Below are 26,424 nucleotides of genomic sequence, written 5' to 3'. Positions count from 1 at the left end.
TTCTTGTTCTAATGAATGATCAACGGGAATAAAAATCGGTATATTTTGATATTTCATGTTAAAGTAAAAAATATGAGGAAGGAGCTTGGAATTAGATAGAAAAGAACTGTGTGGATAAACTTACTTCACTCTACGTTTAAATGAGCATTAAAAATAATAATATTACCTGTTACTCGCAAAACCTCTGCTCCTACCACAACTTCTCTCTGGTCCGCAGTGAAAATGTTGGACCCTCTTGGATCGACCACTCTGAACCTTCTAGCTTGCACCTCAAACCGATCTTCACCTGAAAATAAATAAGTGTATTTTGTTAAAAGTATTAGCAGCAGCGGAATTATATGCTTAATGAAATCAACTGATTTGGGCGTTACTTGGCAGAACGATGAAATGTTTATAGTGAAAAGAAACAAGTAATGTTCCACAAACTTTTTTTTTAATTTGATGTCAACTATTTTCAACGTCTATACCTTGCTGTTTGTCTCGATAATCACGGTATTGATGTTGAAACTAGTAAACAGAAAATGAAAAAAAAAAGTTTGTGGAACAGTAATTGGCTTTCGTTTCACCATGAATACATACTTAATAATCACAGAGAAATCTCTTGATTCCATCTAATCGTCGTACAAGTAAATTTACCAACATCATAATTGAAAGATAAATTTAATATCTGTCACTGCATGAAATAAGTGGCTGTACGCCGTCAATCATACGGGTGCAAATTTTATCTTGGGTAGTCTCAGCTAAGGCCTGAATCACACAATCCTTCATTTCTTCCCTCTTAGTGATCACTCAAGCGATCGCTTTTCGGGACCGGAAAAGTCATCGCTCGAGTGATCATTTTTCTGAATCACCCGCTCCCTCCCGCCGTCACTTCTCGCATCATTTCCGATATCACAGCTCTATTACGTCACCAATGTCGTTCCCACGATTTTCAAATGCTGCGCTGCAACCGTCCCATAAGGGAATGCGTTCTGATCGCCTGATATGATGTTTCAGTGACGGTTTCAGCGACGGAAAAAGCAACCACACGAGTGATGAAAACAGTGATGGGAATTCTCATCATTGGAGTCAATGGGACTGCACAGAGGAGGCCCAATTCCATCCTTTCTTAGGCTGATTTCCCTTGCCACTTCGTATGCATATTAATCCGTTTTCAAAAATGTCCGTGGCGCAGTAATGTGTGGAAATAAATCCACTTTTTCCAATATTTTGCATCATTATGTTTTTAATTGCGACGAATAGCATTGAGAAGTCATGAGTTTGTAAAACAACATCATCATGATTGTAAATTTCAGTTGACACCCCTAATTATGCATTATTACCTCGTAAAACTCGGATCAATTTGTCCGTGAGCGACGCGAGTGGCGACTTTAGTTTACTAAAAATTTACATTAAGTGGCAGACTTGAGGATCTTCTTTTTTAATATTAGTGATTGGAGTGATCGCGGAAAACAATTGCGCGCGACGATCATTTCCGAGTAATCACTCGAGTGATCGCTGGAGTAATCACTCGAAAAATATGATCGTGTGATTCAGGCTTAAGACAAGTTTTCGGTGTCAGCAGCACAAAGGCCAATCCTAAAAACTATAGACATGGCATATTCAGATTTTTGGACTCTGAAGATATATATTAAAATATGAACCAAGGATGAACTTCACCATGAAAAAATATTTGAGTTAACCGGGATTTCGAAACCGGATCTCCCAATTGTTGGTTCAGCGTGTAAGCCAATAGCACCACCAATCCATGTTCTTAGAGCAAAGCACAGGATCGGTTTTACCAAACAAGGTGTTGGCGTCACAAATCCACGATGCGGCACATGTGACGGAAGCTATTCTTATTAATTGAGAAATAAGCCCTGCTCTGTCGCTATTCGGTGACGACGAATTTCAAAGCACTGCATGAAACAAATTACTTTGTACGCGGTCACCCGCACGAGTGCCACCAATCGGGATATCCAGGCTCGAATTCCGGTTAAACCCAACATTTTTAAATGGCAAACTTCATCCTTGGTGCATATATTAATATCTGTCCTAGTCAGGGGCGCCGACTTATAAAAAATATTGGGGGGGGTCTTATCATATCGGAGGTCTTGCCCCGGGAAGAGGTTAAATTCAAAGTGCGTCGCAGCACCGAAACACTACCATGATTCACACCACTTGATTCAGATAACCTGCATAACCTTATAATTACTTGTTTCAACACACATCGTTGAATTTATTTTAAAAGGTAACTATCGTCAAACATGGGAAATAAAAATAACAAATATATTTATGTGATTTCACAAAGCATAATACAAATTAATTATTTTCTTGAGTTATTGAGGGGGCTCCGCCCCCCCAAACGAATCTTTGAGGGGGCTCGGGCCCCCTCAGGCCCCATGGAGTCGGCGCCACTGGTCCTAGTCGAAAAAGCTGAATATGTCATGTCTATAGTTTTTAGGATAAGTAGATCTTTGTGCCGCCGACACCGGAAACTAGTCTTAACTGAGACTACCAAAAATAAAACCATGGATCTTCCAAAAATTAATAACTAAGTTCAAGGACGCATGCTCAATACTTAATCCCTCTGAATTTTCAGCCGTCATTGGCCTATTCGCGCCGCAGAGAGCATTGGCGTGGTCGCCACAAGCCGCAGTAATTACCTCCGGGCACCGCGCCACGACCATCGAATTCTACCTGAGACCCAAAAGCATAGCTTCGGCTATTGATGGGCATGAGATGAATTCAAATGCGTGTGCTTATTGTAGATATTTAATAGGATGCAGTTAAAAATCTCAAGGGAATTTTTTTCAAAGGAAAAATTCTTTCCTCAATGGAAGTACAACTAAAGAAGAATTGTTTTGATTAAAAATTTACCAAGCAAAGCTAAAAAAAATTCAAATATCATTTAAAATTGTGACCTTACCTGATTGAGATTTTTTTTGATAAAACATGTCACAAGGATATGTAACGCAGCGAAATGATTAGAATTTACATAATATATTATATTCACGAAAGTTCAATACATAAAATAATTCTTAACATGTGCGTTAACTAAATAAAAATAAAAATATAAGGTCGCAGCACTATTCCACGATTATTTTAAGAGGTCGTGTACCATAGTATTGCTCTGTGAGCCGAAACGCGTATAATTATCATGGAAATTAGTATTAAAATTATCATGGAAAAATGCAACTACCTTTTATTTCAATATATCGCACTTGCTCTATATCACGCCTGAATTCGTTGAATGTATAAGTGCCATATACTCCTCGTAATTTCTCCATAATGATACACACATAAATTATAAGAGCATTCCCGTTGCCATTGAAATTTGAGTTAAGGCGAGAAAAAGTGCGGTTGAAGGGAATTTTTAAATCCTGTGTCGGTGATCTTGCATGGATAGACATCCCAAAAAGATTTAAAGAGTCGGACTATCTGCCAATAATCACATGTGCAAAATAGACCCTTCGAAACCGCTTTCAAATTATGCGAATTATTCTCTCCTGCAATTCAGATGCGTGAGCTTATTGGAACCGTACCTGGAACCGATGAAACTAAGATTAGGAACTGTCTGCCAACCTTTTCAACCCTTTAGTTTTTGTTTTTTGAACCCTTCCCGCGAAAACTGAAGACCTTCATGAGAAGGTTAAGTAATTTTGAGGTTTAATTGCAAGGTCTCTTTAATTTTGCACATTTAATATGTTCAGGCAAAGTTTCTATTGTGTTTTTTTTCTGTGTTTTATTTCCATGTGTACGTTTTTTTCCACATTTCAAATTCATGTATTGACAAGGTAAAGTGTAATCTTTATCCACTACTAGGTGCACAGATTATTAGACGCATTTAGTTTTCTCCGTGAAAAATGTGATTTTCATACCTAGGAATAGCCTGTTGATAATTCTGCCGTCGTCGTCCCTCGTGTTCACCGAGAAGTTCCTCGATGACTCGATTGCAATGGGTTGACCGCGTCTGGACCGAATCGACGAGGCCACCAGGGAATCCAGGATCATCGCTTGTCCGTTCAGCTGAATTCCTCCAGCCACTATCCTCAGTTGACCCATGCCCTCCTGTGCAGGGATTAAAATACAAGTATTAATATTAACACTCAAGTGCGATTAGAAGGTTGACCACTTAATAATAATAACCGCTTACAATAACATTTATTGCGGGATTAAAATTTTCTATTTGATTGAAATGGTTAGTGGAGTGTTCTCCACTACACTGTTCTCATTTAAATTTGAATAATATTTAAATTTACATTTATATACATGAGCTTGCATTTTTGTATAATTGTATGTAGCAAAGTAAACAATTATGTGGCTGGTAATACTCATAATTTCTCCGGCGATGGTAGGAGAATGTTCTGCCAAGGAGCCAACGAAATTCTTACAGGATTTGAATCCACCACACGTCTTTTGGGGAAGAGTTTAAATACACGTGTTAGAGATTTGATCTCGATCAGCCTTGAAACGGTTGTTTGGAAAGTTTGTGAAGACACATGATTTGATGAAGATGCTGTAGTAGTATTTTTGTCGATCCTAATTTATTTTTGTACTTGTAAATTACTACTTGAATGTATGAGGTACTTAAGCGATTTTTCTATTAAAAGGTTAACTTGAATAAGAGTCATCTATTGATGTTTTAGTTTGTGGTTTCAAATTCATATTAGCCATATTATTTCCATGCAAATAAAAGTGTTATTTTTATCGTTTTATGAAATATAACGCATGTAAAAACTCACGGAAAGTCGAGGATAGCCGTTTTCGCCTGGATGTGTCAACAGAAAAATATCGAAGTAATTTTATAAACGTTAAACCCTTAACATCCAATTTCGACAAGGTGACGATGGAAAGAGTTTCCTGTTTGCTCTTTAAACGCCTTCAATATTCCCCATAGATTTTCTCAACGGAATCTGAAAGAAAGAAATCGGAAGGATCTTGCATATTTCACGCTCGATCAGCCTTGATTGACGAGGGCGATAGCAGATGCAATGTCTTTGTGATACGTCGATTATTTCATTAGGCCGCCATTGATCCGTCGAGAGGAAATCCGTTTGAATGATTAAAGCACCGAGTTCGTTCTCGTCTCCGCGCTGCCCTCTTCAATAATACAAGGGTCGAGGAAGGTAATGGAGGCGGAGTTTCATTTTGCAGCTGATCACCTTCCGCACGGCTCTCCCGCTATCGCAAGTCTGTCGCGTCTTTGTCTGGTTCGTCCTCCTGCTCCGTGAAGGTGTACAATACAATCTGGAGACGTTCTCCTCCACCCCTTCACCGAGGCAAGTCCATTTGTCTTATCCTCTACGTCGGCTCCCTCCGATTCATTCATATCTTGGGGAAGCTGAGACGTTAAGGGACAGATTGGAGCGCTTCAGGCAAGGACGTGGAGTTAGGAATTCCAAAGAGGGAAGATGGAATAGGTAGGGAGTCACGAGACAGACTATCGAAGCACTTTCCAGCGGCAAGAGGTGCTGCAATGAGGTAGTGATTCTCTTTTTTTACGAGTTTACTTTCCAAATCCATTTTTTTTGTTTGGCAAAGTTTCTCTGCTCTGCTACTACTCTGTGGATGGCTGAATGAATGTGAAAGACATTGGCATACTGGTGTATCAAACTTGAAAATGTTAACCAGTTAATTAATTTGCCGATTATTCTCCAGATTTTCAGATAAAAATTTATAAGTATAATATTTCATGAAGTTTGAAAATTTTAGGATAAAATTAATTTTGCGCAACATTTCGCACTAGTGTTGAATTCGGTCACATTAAGTAACCATTTTGAAAAGCTGTATGACAATGGTAGTAGAATTAATAAGATGGGAGAAGTAGGGACTCATCAGGTAGGTTCAAGACTATCGAAGCACTCTTCAGTGGCAAGAGGTGATGGAAAAAGGGGAGTGATTCTCGTTTTTAACGAGTTTAATCTCCAAATCAATTTTTTTTACTAGTTGAGGCTCCTCCTACTACTCTATGGATGGCTATATGAAGGTGAAAGGTACTCATCTATTGGCCTATCAAGCTTGAAAAGTTTGCCATTTTAACGCTTATTTAATTGAATTGCTGATGATGTATTTCCCAAGTTTTTAGGCAAGAAATTTTAATAGAGGTTTAAGAAAATTAAGCAGAAAATTAAGCAGGATAAAATAACATCCATGCAATGTGTCCTAATTGTGCTCAATAGCATGACGCTATGCAATAATTTTTTTAAAGTTACGTAACGTCAATGGTATAATAAGTAGTCGAGAAAAATCTAACTTTTACTTTCGAAAGGAAATTATTCCTTTCTATCACTAGTGCCTAAAACATTGGATTGTCTTATAATATTGTCGTATCGTTTTTAATGTAGATACCTTGTCCTTAATGAAGTTGTTCACAAATTTCCAAGACCATTTTGATAAACTAGATGAATGGGTAGAAAGGGACTTCCCCGAATGAATTAAATGTGACAGATTATTAAAAAAAGAGGAGAATGTATGTTAAAGAATGAGGATGAGAAGAGAATATAAAAGACAATAGAATATGCCACTATGGAAAGGCAGAGCGAGCATACATATAGGAGAGCAGAATGGAGAACTACCAATCTCACGGTTGTTAGCATATAATGATGAACGGTAAGCCAAGTCGCGCCGAGTTGATATATTGCGAATGAGGCTTTCATTGTTTTTTCATTGTTTTACCTCGGAATCACAACTAAAATTGGATATTGTAAGAGATATATTTAAAATTAGAGATATTAAAGTTAAGGTATATTCTTATGGTTTGTAATAATTTTAAATATTTAAAAGATACAAATACATTACTGTTAGCCGTCACTCTGAAAATATATGTTTACTCATTCTTAACTAAAACTACTTTGTTAGAATCTTTTTATCACTACCAATTATGGGTTTAAAAGCACAGGTTGCATCATTTTCTTGGACACTCTCCGAGTGATTACATTAAGACTTTGTGCAAATTAAAGCCTGATTTTATCCTTATTTTCCGAATCATTTTTCCGTGGCTGGTATAACATTTTTATATTCCAACGGTTGAACACTTACCCCTAAATTATACGGAATAAAATATCATGCAACTTTTATCGCATTATTTGATGTGGTTCATTGTCTAAATTCTCATTTTCTCGTGATATTAGTATTGAAAGCATTTTTTTCGGCTTGGTGATTCTTGTAAAATCAGTTAACCTGAGCGAAAATTTCGCTTATTCACGGTATCAGGAAATAGGTTTGTTAAGGTGACGGATTTGAGAGAGATTGAGAAATAAGAATCATAAGGGTTTTAAATAGAAGTGAAGATTTATCATATATTACATTCTTTACACTTGTTTTTTTTCGCAAAAATTTGCAAAAAATTTGAACATAATATAGGAAAGATAGTTTAGTACTATTTACGGGATTTTGGTTATTTTGCTACAAAATAATGGCGCGCAATTACAAAACTTCGTTAAAGACAATATTAGAAGTAATAATATTGTTGTCTATGACTTTTTGGATTTGAGTTTCTATATCATTAACGCAAATATCACTGAAAGTTCGATCTCTAGAAAATACTACACACAACTGTCCACACGAAAAACCGAGTTTAGCAAATACAAATTTTTTGTTATCAATTCGCGTTGATATTAATTCCTGAACACTTATAACACGATATTTTTATTTATTCGTTATACACGTTACATTTTAAGTTCCTTACACACGATAATTCTTTTAGTGAACGTTAAACATTCTTCATACTTGTTAGATTTTATTTTAAATATTTTTGCCTGCTTACGTTAAGTTCCTTATCTACGGATTTAACGGTTATATAAACCTTTTTTCTAAGTTGAGACTAAAAATAATTGTAGAGTCAATATACCTCGAGCAAATCGACAGGGAAAAATCGAAAATTTTACGTCAAATTAAAAGGTAAATTGTGAAATTTGAGACTGAGATTGCATTTTTCGTCAGAAGCCGGTGATTCGACATTTTAAGTGATACCTCATTTGTTACTGTAGGAGTGGCATTAACGGAGCATATACGGAATGTCAGGAAGAAGACCTTTCTGTATCAATATATATGATGATTCACTTTGCAGTGCGTGAGTCTCGTAGCATTCTCCGAATGGAATCTCTTTCCTCAATTGAGCCATTGTCAGATGCTCACTGTCATGCTCAGTTTTTCTCTCCACCCGACCCGCGCCTCCGTCTCACTCGCAATTTCGCCCTCCTCCTCCGAAAGAATGGAAGCGAATCTCCCGCGATGGGGTCTTCCTTCACACTTCCCTGTCTCACCCCTCCCTTGAATATTCTTGCCGTTCCTCCCATGTTAAACGTCACTTCCCCTCGGGGACAGGATAAGACAGCCGTGCGACTCGTCCGCGAGAAAGGATCTGCTCGAGTTGATCTGCCTGTCTGTTTGACGCCCCGATATGGTCGTCCAAAAAGGTGTGCGGCTTAATGGATACGACAAGATGGGCCGGATCGTGTGCTAAGGTCGGGAGAGTCACTGTCTCTTAATACTAGGAGCGCGGTAGTTTCGTAGTATCAAGAAATAAACGCATAGGTAACTTTTCTCTAGTCAAATATTTTCCTGTCATTAATATACCATATCTGGCGGCATATGGGGTTCAAAAATATCGATTAATTTATGTTCAAACTTGTCAAAATTTTAAAATGAATAATTGATGTCTGCAGGAGAAGTAATTCCAGGGAAAAATGTATATCAATGCAGAGAAAGGACATGAGTCAAACTGATATACCTATAAAATTCATTTTTTATATTTCCTGCGAACAACTACGAGCAATGTGATCCAAAATAGGATAATTTCCCAATTTTAAGAAGAACATAACAGAAAATTATTACTAAAAGTCGACCCTGAGCATTAGATAAAATCACTCATTCCGTAACTGTAACTGGCAATTTCATAACCGCTGGGATGTGCGATAACACTGCTCGCCGAAAAACGAGAATGTGGTTTTATTTTGGACCATAAAGCAAAAATCTGTAACTTTGAACCGACGAGAACGTTATTTACGAAAAATATGACACGTCTTTCAAATAAACGCTTTCTATTGAAGCCAATGCTTCTTAAGCATACATGGCTATTGGCTCAGTAATAAAATATTCACTTTTTCTCTTGAACTAAATTGTGAAATGTAAAAGCATACAGTGCTCAACTTAATTTTATTGAATTTTTATTCGCAGTTTAATTTTTTGCACCGTGCTACTTCAGTTATTGATCAAACGTTCATAAAGGATCTACAGCGGGTTCTAATGCATAAAGTATCGACAGTAAGTAACAGCAAGATAATAAAATTGCACCGTGGAAGTTCGCTGTTGGTGAACTAACCTGAACACAATTGAATAATTGTCTTTGTAATGTAACTATGTAAATAAATCCATAAACTTGGAAGGCATGTAAAGTTCATGAAATAATGAGGGTCGTGGGAATTGATTCGAGCTTAAACTAGGCAGACTATGGAATTAAACGGACTATGATATTTGAAGTTTAATATGGGTTACATCTGGTCAAACCTGCTCTGGAAATTCCTTGGGCAGACTTAAAGACTACATGTTAATCACCACAGAAGTCAACAAATGTTTGTTAGTAATGTATAAACTCTGTTTATGAAGAAGATATAAACAAATTAGTATATTTTTGAAATCCCAGAAATAAAAAGAAAACCATAAAATGATAGACCGGGCGTTTCAATGTATATAAATGAACCAACGCCGAAGACGCAAACTGACTCATAGATTGCGGATCTTAAATGCACTGTTTTTATTGAAAAACTGACATTTCTTCTTCAAAAACATATGGAGCAGTACAAACATATATATTTCCTGATTAGACCTTGACCTTCAACGCAATACTCCATTATCATTTATATTTTCGATCGCAAAAAGCGGTCGCGTTTAAAATCGATAAACTGGTCATGAAGTTCAATTTTATGTTAACAAAGTAACAGATTTAATAAGATTTAAAAATACTTCACATCAACTTTGGAAATAACCTAGAATATAATTAGTTGAAGTATTCTTAATGGGCCCAAGACTTAGTGATAATATGCTATCCAATTTACATGTTTCTGACACAATTCCACCGAAGCGATGGAAAATCAATTTCCCAAAGGAAATTTTGAAAGTTATATCTCTGCGTTCAAAAAGTAGTTTCACCCCATATGGCTATTACCTCGGCATCAATACCACAAGAAAAATCATGTCATGGCTTTATCACCTATAAAATTCTTAACTTAATTTCCCCATTGCTGAATTCTTCGTCATAAACAGAGTAGAATGAAGGATGTATGCCAGAAAAGTGCTTTAGCCCAGGCGTTTTAGACGAATGTATGCGGAGACATCGTGTCTAACCTAGGCGTCATAAAACAAGATTCTATCGAGGAATTCCTGCCTCGAATGATTTGCCTTCAACTTACTTACTCATGGGACTCCTAATGTGGATTTTAAATGCTATGGGGCGAAGATATGATAAGACACACCTAAGTACGAAAAACTAATAACGTATGAAGTCGCTATTCCCTCACAAGTGCTTAAGATGGCGTAACTAGATAACGTAATAAGAGCGTGTAATGGTCTCCACAACTTAATGGTTGGATTGATCATAAAAATTCGCAATCTTCTCCTGATATAGACCAGTTGCGAAGGAGATAGTAATTTCCTCCGACAGTCTCATTGATTATCACTAGTTCTCCTAAATTAATTTTACGTTAGTTGCGCGGTATTGGCAGACATTTTGTGGAATACTATAAAAATCGACTTGGGATGTTAAATGCCAAGATACGTCAAATTTAATTGTAATGAACGGGCCTTGTGGTGTCTCATAAATTGTAGCTGAAACCGGTAATTGATGGTAGAAATAGAATTTGATGTCAGCGTAATCCTGCAGAAATTAAACCTGAAATACCACAATAAAATTAAAATTTTAATGTATTGTTCACTGCCATCTTAAATTCTATACTTCAGCTTTTTTGACTTATGAATTTCTTGGTCATAAGTTACAAAAACATAAATTATTCTGATAGGAAAAGCGTGGCAAGGGCTTATCTACCTACATTTACCTATCTTAAGAGCGTTACCCACTTCATACAATTCTTTTACCTACCAATTCTCCAATTTCCTACGCTACTTAATTCTTTCTATCGAGATTAAATTTTCTCCCAAAATTATAACTTTCACTATTGTTAATTACTGGGATATCTAATAGAAAAATCGGTATGACATTAATATCATGACACTCAAGTCCAAAATATTTGCTAGAAACGCTTGAAAAATGGTTATCATTTTTTTTAAATAGCTCCCCGTTGTGTTTGAATGAGTTACCATAAAGTATTTCTCATCAAATTATTATGACATAAGTTTTCGATGCAAAATATGTATCTAGATTGCCATCTATGCTTCTTAAAGTGCTAAAGATATCGTTGGCATCATGCGTTATGGGGCTGCTATGAAATGTCTGGATAAAAATTTTTGCAAATCATCATTGCGTATGTGAAATAGTGTTACCCCACCTTAAGTGCCATAAGTGAAGAAGGGCGATATCATAGACTATTTGGCTTTGTGGAAACTTTAAACCATTATAAATTTGGGTTATGGCCATATCATGTTACTTTTTACACTGAGCCGCTATCATGAAACCGGTACTTCATCATGTTTTACTTTTATTTGCATTCAAATATTTAAAATCCCTAAGATAGAAGCATCTTTTATTAACTAGTTCTGGAAGATGCTACATTGAAAGTATTAATATCCCACTTTGCCTCCGATATATTAGCATCACTGCGGCCTTGTTTCCTTATTTCATTTCATAAGTGCGGGCATGAATAATGACAATCCTCACAGGTAGAGTGATGGCTCCTTTGGGACTATGCATTTGTCCCCTTAACTGACTGAATCAACCGCCAGAGTTACGGTGGGGAGAAACACTTCTACCAGATAGCTGAATGTCAAAAGGTCCATGCTCCTGTCCCTCTCATAAATCTAATTAGGCATGAGGTTGTCTCCTGTTTGGCGACTTTGGACACGCGATATGCTTACTGTTGCGGCGTTAAGAAATGACACCAGGAACTGAGATGTGACTTATGAGATGAGTTAATTTCTCAACAGAAAGCCCCATGGTTAGGTTGTGGAAGGTATGACGTTCAGTCAAAGGTTAATCCAATTGTGGAACTGTTAATTGGCTTAGAAGCATTGAGAGTTTTGCTTGGCTTACATTTTCACTGCTACCAATGCTACACGAGAAGGCCTATACCTTCCGATCGGCGACTCTTATTTTGTCTTGTGATTTTAGATAGATATATAAGAAAAATCCATAAGTGTAAAAATGCTAGTAACCTAGTTTGCAGGCACATCGATAATTACAAAAACAGAGAAGCGTTTCATTTCTTAAAAAGTCTATATGAAATGTCTTCCAATTTAATAACGTAAAAAATTAATTTACCTACGTTAAACAAGGCAAATGCAGTTACAAACCAAGCTGGATGTGATACTACAGAGGAACTTCATGTATACTTATCTTATAAATTATTAAAAAACAAAATGGTACAGTAAATAAAGAACTGTAATGGCATAAACAAATATTTAAAAAAAAACATATTATTTGACTTAAAAGAACAATGTCACGTTAAAATTTCCAGGATCTTCACAAGTAATTATTGGTATGTAGCCTGTAGGTCAGGTATGTAGGGTAGGTAGCCGAATCCAAGATCATATCTAAGTTTTGATCTAGAAAAACGTCAGGAAATTTTGAAAAATGCGAATTAGCGTGAGAGTAATGCACATTAATGTGTGAGGAATAAAAAGGAGGCATATCTTATTGATAATTATTGTGATTACATGTAAGGGATTTATGATTTGATGCTTTCCCGGCAAATGATGTGGGTAAACTTTTCTCGGGATCCCACCGGGTTATTTTTTCCATAGTGGCCAACATTTCAAGCTCCGAACCTGGGCTCATCCTCGGGGCTGAATGTTGTTTTCTTTGTTTGTAGTTGTTATGGCTCATTGTTACAATAAATTTAGTTAAAACTATCTGTATCTATTTATGAATTGTGCTTCTTAGATACGCTGACTCTTGACCGAGGCGGAAATACATGGGCTTACAATGGTGTCACCTCTATATTCGTCATGAAATTTAACTCAATTTTTCAGTAATCTTTTTCGCTATCAATCGACTGTTTCTTCCTAAAATAAAACAATTTTCCTTATTATGACCTAAACTCCTTATAACTCACGACTTAAGCGCAAATTTTCTAAATGGGAAAAAATTGGTTCGTTTGTATCAAAGAAGACAATCTTGCTCATGAAATGAGATAACTATGAATTTGAAATGTCCATAAACCACAAAATATATCTATCTATGTAAAGAGCGATTTAGCTACTTTTGCTTTCATTCACAATACTTCTGAGCCAGAATGGTTGCAAAACATTTCCCTAAACCGGTATCGTTGTTCCTCATATTTCATCAGTTGCAATTACATCACCTGGATTTTACGCTGCCTAATAATGATAGACTTTCAACTAATTAGTTTTGATTACTTAGTGAGATGAGTTGAAGGTCACTATTTATGGTTGTATGTGGAATAAATGGCATTCCTATTATGCATAGAAATTTTTAAAGGTTCAGTTTTTTCGGTACTTCAGAATTTATTACCTTTCCTTTTTTCTTACTGGAATTTGGTCCTAGAACGATTTTTAACTTGTAATCCTAGTACAAGTAGAGTGTTTAGTGGAATTATATGGCCAAATTCAATGTCGAAAAGATTCAATGTATCTTGTGAGCGTAATTCATAAATAGATAAAACCCAAGATTTCCTAGCAGATTAGAAATTCTGGTGTGAGATATATTAAAGAAGAGGGCGAATCTCAGCTACGATTGAGAACAACACGAGCAAGCTATGGTAAGCTTCCAGTCGTGAGCACCGAAATGAAGTAGGTCGCTGAGGCAGCGAATGCGAAGGGAATACTATGGGTCGGGGATTAATCTCGTAGGATATGTCTGCGGATCTAACGGAAGTACATACATGTATGAAATGTATACTATGTCCTTAAGGATGATTCGGAAAAATTATTCACTCTAATCCTTTTCAGATAGATTTTACATTTGGAGATACTCTTCGTTGATAGGGGAATAGATAGATGTGACAAAGGAGAAAGTTGAAACTTAGGACACAAGGTAATTCAAGCATTAAATCGCGTTAAATGAATTTATACATTAAGAGGTTGAGAAGCCAAGTGGTACACGTGATTTTTTTGTCAACAGAGTTAGGTAAAGTACATTCTTAGAAGAATGACACAATAAATTGTTTGTCAAGGGACGCGAGTGCGCCTTTGTTCTGTGCTAACATCGAGTGGAAAATTAAATGCACTACTACACACATAATTGATCTCCTTTGTTTTCTATGCCTATTTTCTGTCCCAAACTCTATTTAGAGAAGAGAAATAACTTGTGCCCCTTGGCTTCTCACCCACTCATATATATAGAAATTTTAATTACCAAAACATGGAGTATTTACCCATCTCTTTTAAGAGTTTGAGGAAGCCGAAACTCTCTAATTTCTTTGCAAAACAGAATACTTCATAGCGATATATTCTTATTGAATCGTCCATTGATTTTAATGGAGAACTTGCACATTTTTTTAAAAAAATAGAGGAGATAGAAGACGTTAAATCTTTCACAACGCAAAAAACCCGAGGGCTAGGTAACGCTTCGTTCCCGAGATAAAAATTCTCAAAGTTGTCGAAAATCCAAATGGTGCGAAAAACGGCGTTCGAAAGGGGGCGTGGTTGTTTCCAAGGGTCTGACGTCATATATGCCGTTCCGAGTACTCCGAGGCAGTACTGCAGCGGGGGCCGCCGTTCCGGCCGCTTCCTCCAGGACTCTGGGCGGCACTAACGGGAAAAGGTGCACGGGCGGATTTTTGGGGAGGGCAGCGGAGCCTTATATGGTAATGAAATGTAACTTAAATGGCAAGTTGTCAGAAAAATTGCGTACAATTTTTGTCAATGAAATAGCTGCAGGATTGATAAATTTAGGAAATAAGATAATTAAGAAGTGTGATTAGTTATTGAAATTTAATGAGTCAGTGAGAGCTTGTCTATTATTATAGCAATACTTGTAAATAAAGGCATTAAAAACATTCTACAAACCTCTGAAATCAGTATTTTACCATAAGTTTAGAAGCACCTCATATTTTCTCAGGTAACTCACATTTTCATATTCACATTACTTACATTTCGCCATCCAGAATCCAACCATTCCAATTATGGAATACAGAGATAGATTGTTAACATAGACAGTTCACTTCTGGTGAAATTTAAATGGATTAAGGTTTTAAAAGAAATTGTAAAGTAAAATCCATTAAAACATTTTATTGAAATCAAAGGGCTTTAATTAACAGTGGGAATATATTTTTTCTCCAGAATTCTCTGGCCCAGTCAACCAGTGTCTTCGCTAAATTTGTATCATAATTGGCAATTTTAATTTCAATTTTGGAAATTACTTCGTACTTAGGGTCAGCAACGCACAATATTCCTTTTTCCTTCCTATAAAACAACATTTGGAGTTGCAGTTGTGCATGGCATCTACTGCCCACTTTCCCACATTTGCTAATATAATTCTTGCATGTTTCAGATGTGGGACACTTCACCTTTACCACATATTCAGAACTAATCAGGCGATGCCACAAATTCAGGGAGTTCAGCTTTCAATAAAAGTCCTGTATTTTCAAAACTAACACCCAACTCTCGTCTTAATGACTTAATTACATCACCTTCTAGGTCATTCCCCCTCTTCATTGGCACTGTGATTTTAAAGGGTCGAGCACCCAACAGCTGCTCTGCCAGGGCACCACCACCATCCATCTTACAGTTAGCCTCTGTATAAATCATTGAGGCACCCAATCGTGCATACCTCAACTTATGCCACAGGTGACATGATACCTGCCCAACAGTCAATGGTGATGCTTGTAAACAAAGGGGCAGGGTCATTTTTGACTTAGCAAATTGAATGAAGTCGTCATAGAGCTCCTTGTGTAGGCTTTCGCGGTGTGGTGAGGATTCAGCAGACAGGTTTTCGGAGTTACTACCGCGTAGATTCATCTCTGCAGACGACAGTTTCGCCGGCATCGCAGCAGGCTTCTTGCACCGGCCTCCGACGGGGTGTTTAAGAGACGGGCGATACCACGGATCTCCACTTCATTGACCTGAAGAAGCCTGCTGTAATGCCGGTGAAACTGTCGTCAGCAGATATGAACCTACGCGGTAGTAACTCCGAAAACTTTTCAGCTGAATCCTCATAGAGCTTATGGGTCAAATTTTGAGTTTTAAATAAAATAAGCCCAACTGCTCAAGGGAGTGAGAGGGAGAGTTGTAAGCCAACAGAACACATTGATCGTCATTTTCCCTGCAGTCCATCTATACCCGGTCCTTGAAATCACCAATTCCAAGAATTGGGTCCACAGGCTTCAAATTTCCTAGATCAGTGGCCATAAGGAGTTGGTTTCTCACACCAGACAAAGGTGGTTTGCGCCAATAGCACTCAACTTCAGTTGGGGAAGGCTCTAAGCTTTTGTTGTGGAGCCACACTAGGAAAACCAAGGAAGGCATGCTTGCATCCCCCTTAAATATGAAGTGGTAAACTTTGCATCATTAGTCATCTTCCATAAAAATAATTTACATTTTATTTTTTACAAATTATTATTTTACATATTACCATCGATTCTACTAGCATATTTCGTCTATAAAAAACGTCGGTATACGTCTAAACTTTGATGAAATAACAATAAATTTAAGAGTTACTTGAAACCATTACAAATAAGCATCATAACATAAAGGTACTTATAAAGCCATTAACTGTGGTCTCAGCTACTAATAAAGATATGCATGAATTAGTTAATAATTAGTTCTGATGAACTATTACGCCGAAGCATAATAATTACCCGACGACGCTGTGCAATCGTGACAGGCAAGGCTCAAAATCGTCTTCGGCGCTTCGTCGAACACTATGGTGGCATTATAATTTTTGGCCGTAACTTTACTTTCCAGAAAAACACTTCACCCGGCATAAATTATTAGATCTTTGTAATGGCACACGTCAAATCGCCCTCTCAATGTATACTTTTCTCATAGATCTGAAATAGAGATTCATAATGTAAACATTGCGAAAAGGTCACATGTATTATCAAAACTTTGCTAATAATGACGACCTACTGCAACAGAATTCACATGAAAACAATTTATATATTCATTTATCTTGTAAATAATATAAAATACTTACCGCAAAGCCTTTACAATTCGTATTTCAGCTGATGTTTACTTGTCACAGCTCATTAAGTACTCCATCATTATGGGAGAATCGAGTTCGGGCAGATTTCCGGACCCCTCACGAATATATCCAGCTTCCATGCCGATAATTCTCTTAATTGTAAAATAAAAACAGATAGCGTACTTCTTTAAACTTGTACTACAGCGCAGGAGATGTATATCTCAAGGTTAATCCACTTTCCAGCGTCTCGAACTGATAAACACTTTGTTATGCCTGGTTACCATGCCACGGAACGGCATATATGACGTCACGCGTCATTAATGCCGTAAAACGATATCATTATTTTCAGGGCGCGATTGTTCAGTTAATATGCGTCACTCAGGTTAAAGAGAAGTATACATATTAAAGATTTTTGATTTTCTATACGATGCATGAGTTAAATTTCCTGTACAAAATCCTTGCAAGTTCTCCATTGTTGCAAGTGGCTCAGCTAATATTATTGATTAATGAAAAAAATGAAAATTATCTGATAAATTTGCTTTATCTAACTCCTATATAAGTTAAAATCCGTATTCACGCTGGTTTTGGCACTGTGATGTAGAATTTCCAAATATATATGTGGCTGTGGTACGCAGAATTATAATAGCTATCTCCTTGTAATTTCTTTGATGTAATACGCACGTAATGCAAAAATACTTTCCGGCGTATATCCTCTTCTTTGGTCCGCCAAAAACCTTCTGAAGTCTCCTCTTCTCTTTTTCATAAACATCTCCCCTCTCACAAATTGTCCCCATTAAAAAAAATCACTTCACGGCATGGGAGGCGCAGCAAATCGCGCAATGTAAATGGCAGAACTGGTTTGTGAGCAACTCACACTGCTCATATGACGTCAGTGCTTGTAAAGACTTTTTTATGAGAGAGAAGAATTTTTTTACGCTATGTTCATGGCATTGAATCGGCTGAGAAAGCCGAAGTGCCTGGAATCCTAAGGCGAGATCGAAAAATAGATCAATTTTTCCGGAACCACCTGTGAGAGAACTTACAGGATGATTTACACGGGGCATATTGCACTTGCGCAATTCAGAACTTTCTCAATCTGACGCGCAAACGCGTGAATGCATGAAAAAAATGAGAACAGGGGCTATGTTGTCATCTCCCGTTCTTGCATTCTTGCAAGTGCTCTAGCATCTAATGTAAGTCTTCAGGGTACTAACATTTTCAGGGCTGGTTTCCATATTTAAAAGAGAATTATTTTATTTCCCAGAGCCAGCGTTGAGAGTAATCAGATATAATTGACGCACAATAATGGCCCGGACGAGGTATCTCGTAGAGGAGAAGAAATGTTGACTGTTCTCACAATTGGCTCTCACAATTGGCTCAGGGAAACCAAAAGTAATTCTGATTAACAGTAGATAAACTAGAGAACAGCTGGTTAGATGCATAAGGTTTATAAATAGTCAATTATATTGATGTTTTTGTGGAAGGAGGAATTATACCTTCTTAATAACCAGACAGCCAATGCTATTGAATCTCAAAGATCGTAGAAGTATTTTTGGGGTTGGTTCCCACGGGCAGGAGGTAAATTTAGCGGGATATTCAGCTTAAGAGGGTATGCTAAAGACAATATTCGAAGTATTTTGGGAGGAAAAAATTACAATAGGCGCTTAAATTCTTCACTATGTCTCTGAATCACCCCCTACTCCCTATAACCTAATCAACAATTTTTTTATCACAAAATGTGATCGAAAATCTGATTTATTGTCGGAATAATATATTTTATCTCAATTTTCTCAAAAAATGTGAACTTTCATAGAAAGGCTATAATTTTTCGTAATGGAAACAAATTTTTCTCGCCTAATACAAACTTGGATAATAAATAAGGGCTGAGAATAATTTAATCTCTACTTTCATGTGTCTACAATGAGTCCAGTTAAAAACATGTTCAATAGCAATACTCATTGCCATTGTAAAGGCATTTGAAACCGTTGACCACAACATTTTACCGTAAAAAAAACCTTTCATGCAAGAATCAGAATAAATCCTCTGTTTTGAATGCCTTAACCATAAACTAAATGCTCTATTATACTATTTTAATGTGTTTTTCTACGGTACCTATATACTTTTTTTAATTGAACGCTGGAAGGTGATCCCAATTCAGCCTCATGTTTGAATTGAAAATGGATTTTACTTCAAATGTTAATTCTGATTTCATTATGCAAGCTTTTTGCGCCAGCTAACCTAATGGGATAAAGCTCTGAGTGTTTGCGTTGAAATTAGTAGAATTTTTAAAGGTACGTTAGAGAAATCTGGTAATATATATGCTACTTTGAGCTCATTTGCACTGATACATTTTTTTGCATCGAGTTTTGCTATTAAATAGGTGAAAATTAACTAACCAATGACAACATTGTGTAGAGGAGGAAAGATTTGAATTATGAACAATATTGGGTAATATTGCATATCAGTACCGTGGGCAGAATATTAATTTAGGGAAAATAGTAGAATGGGTCAGGAAAAGCACTTCACCTTTTTCCTCCACTATGCAATTTCTGATTGTCCTTATATTTAATATTAGTTTATTAACATCACTTCCAATAAATTCCGGAGTTTTTGTGTAAATGACATTCACAGATTTCCTATCATTGTATTCGCATGCTCAGAAAAATACGTAGTTCTACCCTTTCGTTTTTCTACATATTAAAAAAAATATTATTCATACGGCTAGTTTTTTGTTCTTTACATGGGAACATAAAAATTGTGCATCTTTACTTTTTCTTCTAAATCTTTACTTTTTTAAAGTATTGCCTTTCAGTTTCATAGGTGGCAAACCTTAATTTCGTACCTGGGTTTTAAAGGCCTGTTCTCCGTCAATAATTCACGTTTAAAATTCCTCTTTCTTTGTAATGTTCTTCTGATTTGGATAATGCATTATATCGAGGCGTCTCAATTATTGTTACTCTGATGAATTTGTTGTATCCCTTGAAATATGGATACGGGTTGTAGAATCATGTTTCTGAATTCATTGCTGTGTCACCGAGAGGCATATTTTTTATTCTTCCAGTCTGCGAACGCAGTCTCATCACCAGGAATGCACTAAATTGGTAGCAATTCATGTCTGTGTTACAAAGGATTAAATTATAATTTAACATAATAAGTAATGGAAAATATAAATAATATTAAGAAAAGAAAAATCCTCGGCAATACGATTAATTAAGTAGAGATTACTTGTCAAAATGACGGGGCTCGTACTTTAAGTGCTAAATGGCCCACCCTTTTTATAACCCATTATAACACAATGTTGCTTCTGAGTGACATCAAAAAAATATAATAAATTTTCAGCTCTATTCAGGAAAGATATAAACTGCGCACTCTATTGTGCTGTAAAGTTTTATTGTGGAATATTTATATGCCTCAATAATTTTGATTGAGTAGAAAACCTTTACAACTTCAAAATGAGAATACTTGAAATAATATTTCTCTCAGAAGCAGCCCTGGATAAAGAAAAGGTTATAAGCTAAGTTTATCGTCGAAAATGGGCCAAGCGTTCTGACTGGCTTTAGGACGGTGGCGGCGACGGAAAAAGGGACGTGATGAGTGATGAAAAAAGGGATACCGTTTCCATCCTTCGAGCCATCGCTGCAAAATGACCATGCGAAACAGCAATTTTGTCCGCCGTCACTGGAACCATCGCTGAAGCTGTCCCAGGAAAAGGATGTAAAAATGATCGTGGCTGGAAAAAATGATCGTGATTGAAGCTTTAGCTATAACTGAGGAAGCAGCTCCGTGTTTGAAAAGTTTAAAGAAGTACAGACTGACTCCGAAGAAACGTGCACCTTTAGGTTATAAGTGTGAGCCTAACGAAATGAATTGCTTCGAGGAAAAGGATGAAGGTATTGGAAGGAAGAAGAGATGAAAAATATTAGCGGAGGTCCGAGCGTTCGCCGCTAAAGAGAATGAAGAGGAAGAGGCCAGTGGTGTTTCGCGCGGCTGCTTCGTGTGTATTTTTCCGTTCACGTGTTTGTTCTTGTAAGGGTAGAAGCGAGCGAGGTTGAAAAAAAAATAATAACAGGGTGGACAGAGCGAAAGCATAGAGGGGTTACAGAGGGGGAGTTAGGCGGGGAGAGGCTGGTGTGGGAGCGACTTCGGAGATAGTGTGATACGTGAAGCGCGTTAAGGTACGAAATCAACCGTAAATTTATAAGAGCCGACCCGGAAAGTAGCGGAAGCGGAGGGGAGGAAGTGGGCCGAGGGAAGAAAATAAGAAATAAGGGTCGAGGAGAAGAGAGAAAAAAAAGTAACACATCGCGTTGCGGTTTCTTCGTCTTATTTTTTTATTTTTTTTTTGTTTTCTTAAAGCTGCTCTTGAGCATTAAAGGCAAAAGGTGAGCTGGAGAGTCTTCGGAGGAAGAGAAAAGAGTTTTTTCGGAAGCTCTTCAAGGGGTGCAAACTCTACGCCTTGGTTTTTTCCCCTTTTCTTCCAACCCTCCCCCTCTCATATTGTTTCATCAACGTGAGCAATCTACCATGAAATTCCGTTCTCTTTTTTTCTGAACTAATAATTTTGTGCGGAAAATTTAATTATATCACGTTTAAAGATTTGTGGGTTTAGATACCATGGGATTTTTTGATGGTAGAGAATATTTTTAGGAATCTTATGCCGGCAAAATCAAATCAATCGTTTATCAATGCATAAATCTTGTCACCACGATAAGTACAAATTTTTCTACTTTAATGGAGGTATTTCCCAATAAAAAATCTAAAAATGATGGGAAGGAAATGATTCAGAGTAACGTTAGGACCATTTGTTCTGATACGTATTTATTGCCAGCACTTGGAATGTTTGGCATAAGGAAATGAGCAAATGGGGATAAAATCTGAGACAGCACATAAATGGCCAGCAATCTAATTTCCCATATGAAATTCTTAGAGCGTTTACATTGGGTTTTTATATTAATTACACGATAATTACGAATTTTCCCACTCAAATGGAAGTATTTCCGAACTGTAAACTCTTTCTTACTCTTTTTTTAAATAAAAATCCCCCTTGAAGAATGAGCGCCTCTCGCTCGAATTCGAAAGCATACATATTTAAGAAATGATAATTCTCCTAATGTGGAAGGTTCAAATATTCACAGTTGAAAACTTGAACGGTTTCAATTTGATAAAAAAGTCGAGAAAGCTTTTTTAAAGAACGGATGAAATGACAAAAAAAAAACAATTCCTTGCCATTTTGGTTTTCGTTGATATGTAATTACCAATGCCATTTACACAGCAATGTCTGCCTCATTTAGAGATTTAAATTAAGCAAACATTATTATTAAACGTAGAAGGTGCATGTAACGTCTAATGAGAGGGAGGTGTTCATCGAAGAACATAATTTATACTACTATGCATCAACTCTTACGTTAGCGAGTTCATAATTGTCCCTCACGCCGTGGCTTTTTGACAGACATTGGCTATTTGGCTCTGTTTACCTATACCTTTCTTTGGTTTCTGATTAATGAGAATTTTCTCATATTTCAAGGTTATTTTCAAGGATTTTTAACCACTTTACGGTGGCCTGTAAGTGGTGTTCTAACAGAAATAGGTAAGACGACCTATTTGAATATTTTAATTTTAATGAGGTGAGTTTTAGTTATTTGTAAATTATAAAATTAAATTTCCTGAGAAACACCTCTAACCTCTCTGCACTTAAATTATCCGCGTTGGCTACTCGCTAAAGAGGGTGTATTTATGGAGAGCAGCAGCAAAAAAAAACTCCTGGATACGTAGTATTCTATATTTGAAAGGTGTATTGTTTTCTTGTTTATGATGAAATTCAAGAGTATGTTGCTGGGTTGGAGCTTATGTTTTCCAATTTCCTCCTCTTCTCATTATTCACGAAGGGAACATGAACAGAGATGAATTTTTTTCGCTTGATGATGCAACGTTTTTTGTACGTTAATTACAGCGCTGTAGTAGGTAAAATTCACATTAAATGGTAAAAAAGTCTACATTCGGGATTGCAGGAGCAAAATGCGTCTCTGAAATAAAATATATTTTAATTTACTATACATGGGCATTTTCCTGAAGATATTGAGTTGGAAATCTTCGAATGTACTTTAAATTCAGCAAATTTATTCATTCCAATGATTGAAATTCCAATCCTATTTTCATTAATTTTGTGTAGAACTGTACGTGCTCTTGTTTATTTAAAAAAAATATATTCGTAAAAGTTTGATTTTTCTGTACTTATTTTGCTGCCATTGAAAAATCCGTTCAAAAATCTCAATTGTTTTGCTGACAAATTTCCAAACTTGTGTAACGTTGCTATGGGTACTGAATCTCGTGTTAATATCCCCAAGCGATTGTCCATCGGGGTTTACCCTCCCTTGGCAGATCCAAACTACAGTTGCGATAACAGGAATTCCCATGATGCACCCACGTTCCCGATTGTCCCCTTGAGGTGATAATAGCCATGTTTTTGATAGTGAAAGGCATTCCTGCTTCCATCACGCCGTGGGCACTCAATAGGTGCTCACTCCCATCACGGTGAGCAAAAGTCAGAAGAGAATATCAGAAGAACTCCGTTCCTCGCTCTCTAGTAACGAAATTATTGTTTCTCCGGTCGTTAACATTTGATGAGTTTTTGAGAGAATTTTTGTCCTCGAAAGCACACCTACTTTATAATTAGCTCGCAAATCCCTTTACTTCTCACGATCTGTTTATCATCGTGCATTTTCATGGAGGTAAGGCCTGACACGAAATAGATAAAACTTTAAATTCTGTAAAATTAGCATGAATTAGAATGTTTATCTTGAGTAGTAGGTATGATTAACATTAAACCATGGTGTTATGCACATCTGCAGCAGCATTTACCTTACTGTAAAAACATTGAAACTTTGTGTTTTTACCGTAACCCTGCCTAGTAAACAGAGATATCCTGGAAACTAGTCACGCAAGGGTGTGTCAACTATGGAAAAGTGTTTTGTCACGTCGTAGGAAACTCACGGCTTATATTTGCACCAGGATTTCGAATGGTTGTTACTGACGTATTTCTGACGACGAATATCAAATCTGTATCGAGAAACCTCTTTGCTACCACCTGAACTACCAAAAATGTGGTCAGATTCAACTCAACATGATCGTGCCACATTTTCAATAAGTGTCACCATGGACCATATTTCATTGGGCACACTTGTGGCGCGGATGTTCGTAAATAAAATAGAAAATTCACGTTGTAGTGACACGAACAGTTTCATTTTTCGAGGAGAGAAAAGAACTTTTACAACTATCCGTTCGGCTAAATATTTCTCTTTTTCATCGTTTGTGTCGGACCTGGAAATTAGTGTTTAAGAATATTTCCTCGAAGTGGAAAAAAAGCAATGTGGATATTATTTTAATGCGTGGCTTTGTGTGCTCAAAATTTCAATTCTGCCGTCGTGCAAATAATTCTCTCATTTTTTTTAACATCAAAGCATTTCGATCGATATCAATTTCTATTACACTCGATCCAGAGCCTGAGGGATGTAGTCAGCCGCACACTGGCATACACTATTTTTTGAAGCAATTATCATTCCAAATCCTTATGGCTATATTTCCTCTTTCAGTCCTCATGTTTCGATCCGTTTTTATTTTATTAACATTGAATAGATTAAGGAAAAACTTTGATTTTGTACCGTCCAAAATTGAATTCAAAATTGCGTCTTGACTACACGTGCTTCAAAGCTTTTGTTAATGAATGCAATCTCAGCAATACGGTGGTTTCCTATTATTTTTTTATTGCCTAAATCGAAAGATTATTACTCCTGGAATACGTATTTCACGCTTTTAGATTTTTAAACAACGACAACTATTTTTCGCGATTAAATGAAAAGTGAAAATTTTCAAGCGCACGAAAACGCGACGCGTAAGTATGAATGCCGGGAAATCTCTCCGTGTGACGTATTTCTGGTTCCCGCTGCCGCCCTGTGAGGTGACCTTGAGGCGAGGCTTAGCGCTGATACGACGCAGGCTGCTAGCGGGTAGCTGAGTACCCTGCTGGCTGGTAGCGCTTGGCTTAAATAAGGATTATTAATACCTTATCAAATGAGGAAAACTTTCCGACCTTAGCCAGTTTTATTAGGTGATTATAAAGATATGTTTCCCTGAGCTCTGTGCCTCATGCATGCATTGGTAACCTCAGACGATGTAAAACTCCTATATACTCGTATAGAAACTAGGTCCCTGTGACGTCACGTGGAGTGGCATCGCATGGGCGCCGATCTGGCCCTTTTCAAATTAGGATAAAAATGGACCATTGCCATTCGTCCAAACCGGTATTTCTAAAACGAAATAATTTGTATATTATGAATACAGTAATGGCGGATAACGAATCGCAATCAATGCCTTTCGTTTTCTTTGATGAAGGAAACTACCCTATTGGATTACGTGTTGCTAAGATAATAATAAATTGTAGACTATATAATATCAAAGAGTTCTATTTTATTCCATTCGGCATGCTGTTCCAATATATCTCGCCAAATTCAGTTGAATTTGTTCCCTTATGATTTTACGTTATGATGCGATAAATCTATTCCTTTCTGCATTTCCATCTGAAGTGCTTGCGATTCATTTGCTATTCCTAATCAACTCTTACTGCTGTCGTTTGGAGGATTTATTCATATAGAAAATGGAATTACTTACGGAGCATATTTTTATTATTCATCGAATTTATGCCCTATTAAAAACTCCTTTGTTGTTCTCATGGCACTGCATTTCCTTTAACAATTTCGTTTGCGCCGTTTCAGTAATGTATGAAAAAATACACCTGATTCTTTTGTCAGTTAGAAATCTCCTCTGTGTCGTCGACTAAATTATGTTTTTATATCATGTGATGACATCGAATTAAGATGGAATTAATGTATTACAGGCTCAGAACATGTTGATACGCGAACAACTCTTTCAGTATGATAGATTTAAATAGCAACTTTATTGATATTCATTGCATTTATGCCCACATAAAACTTCTTTTTTGTTTTCACGATTTTGAATTTCCTTTCAATGTTACATGTATACGTCATTTAAAGAATGCATTTAAAATATGCCCGTTACGTATGTCAGCCAGAAAGTTTCCTGCGTACTGTAAAACCAGTTATATTTGTACACCATATGATGACATAGAATTGAGATGCAACTCAGAAATTTCAAGCTATGCAAACAAGCTAGCG

At 36.8% G+C, this 26,424-nt stretch overlaps 1 protein-coding gene and 1 long non-coding RNA gene across 2 annotated transcripts in view; both read right to left on the bottom strand.

The window, feature by feature from the left end:
- Window positions 1-26,424, bottom strand: part of LOC124162630 (delta-sarcoglycan-like) — a 440,414-nt gene that overhangs the window by 8,278 nt on the left and 405,712 nt on the right. The window contains exons 4-5 of the mRNA XM_046539222.1: window positions 3,861-4,050; window positions 167-286 (exon numbers count right to left, since the gene is read on the bottom strand). Of these exons, the coding sequence (XP_046395178.1) occupies window positions 167-286; window positions 3,861-4,050 (310 nt within the window). The remainder of the gene's footprint in view (window positions 1-166; window positions 287-3,860; window positions 4,051-26,424) is intronic.
- LOC124162631 lies at window positions 16,385-17,364 on the bottom strand. Its single transcript, XR_006865636.1, has 2 exons — window positions 17,249-17,364; window positions 16,385-17,102 (listed from the first exon to the last, which is right to left on the bottom strand). It is a non-coding gene; the product is annotated as an uncharacterized LOC124162631 (long non-coding RNA).

This window comes from Ischnura elegans, chromosome 7 (genome assembly GCF_921293095.1).
Source record: "Ischnura elegans chromosome 7, ioIscEleg1.1, whole genome shotgun sequence".
Lineage (NCBI taxonomy): Eukaryota > Metazoa > Arthropoda > Insecta > Odonata > Coenagrionidae > Ischnura > Ischnura elegans.
Note: the sequence above shows the minus strand (reverse complement) of the source record. Positions and strands in the feature narration are given on the sequence as shown.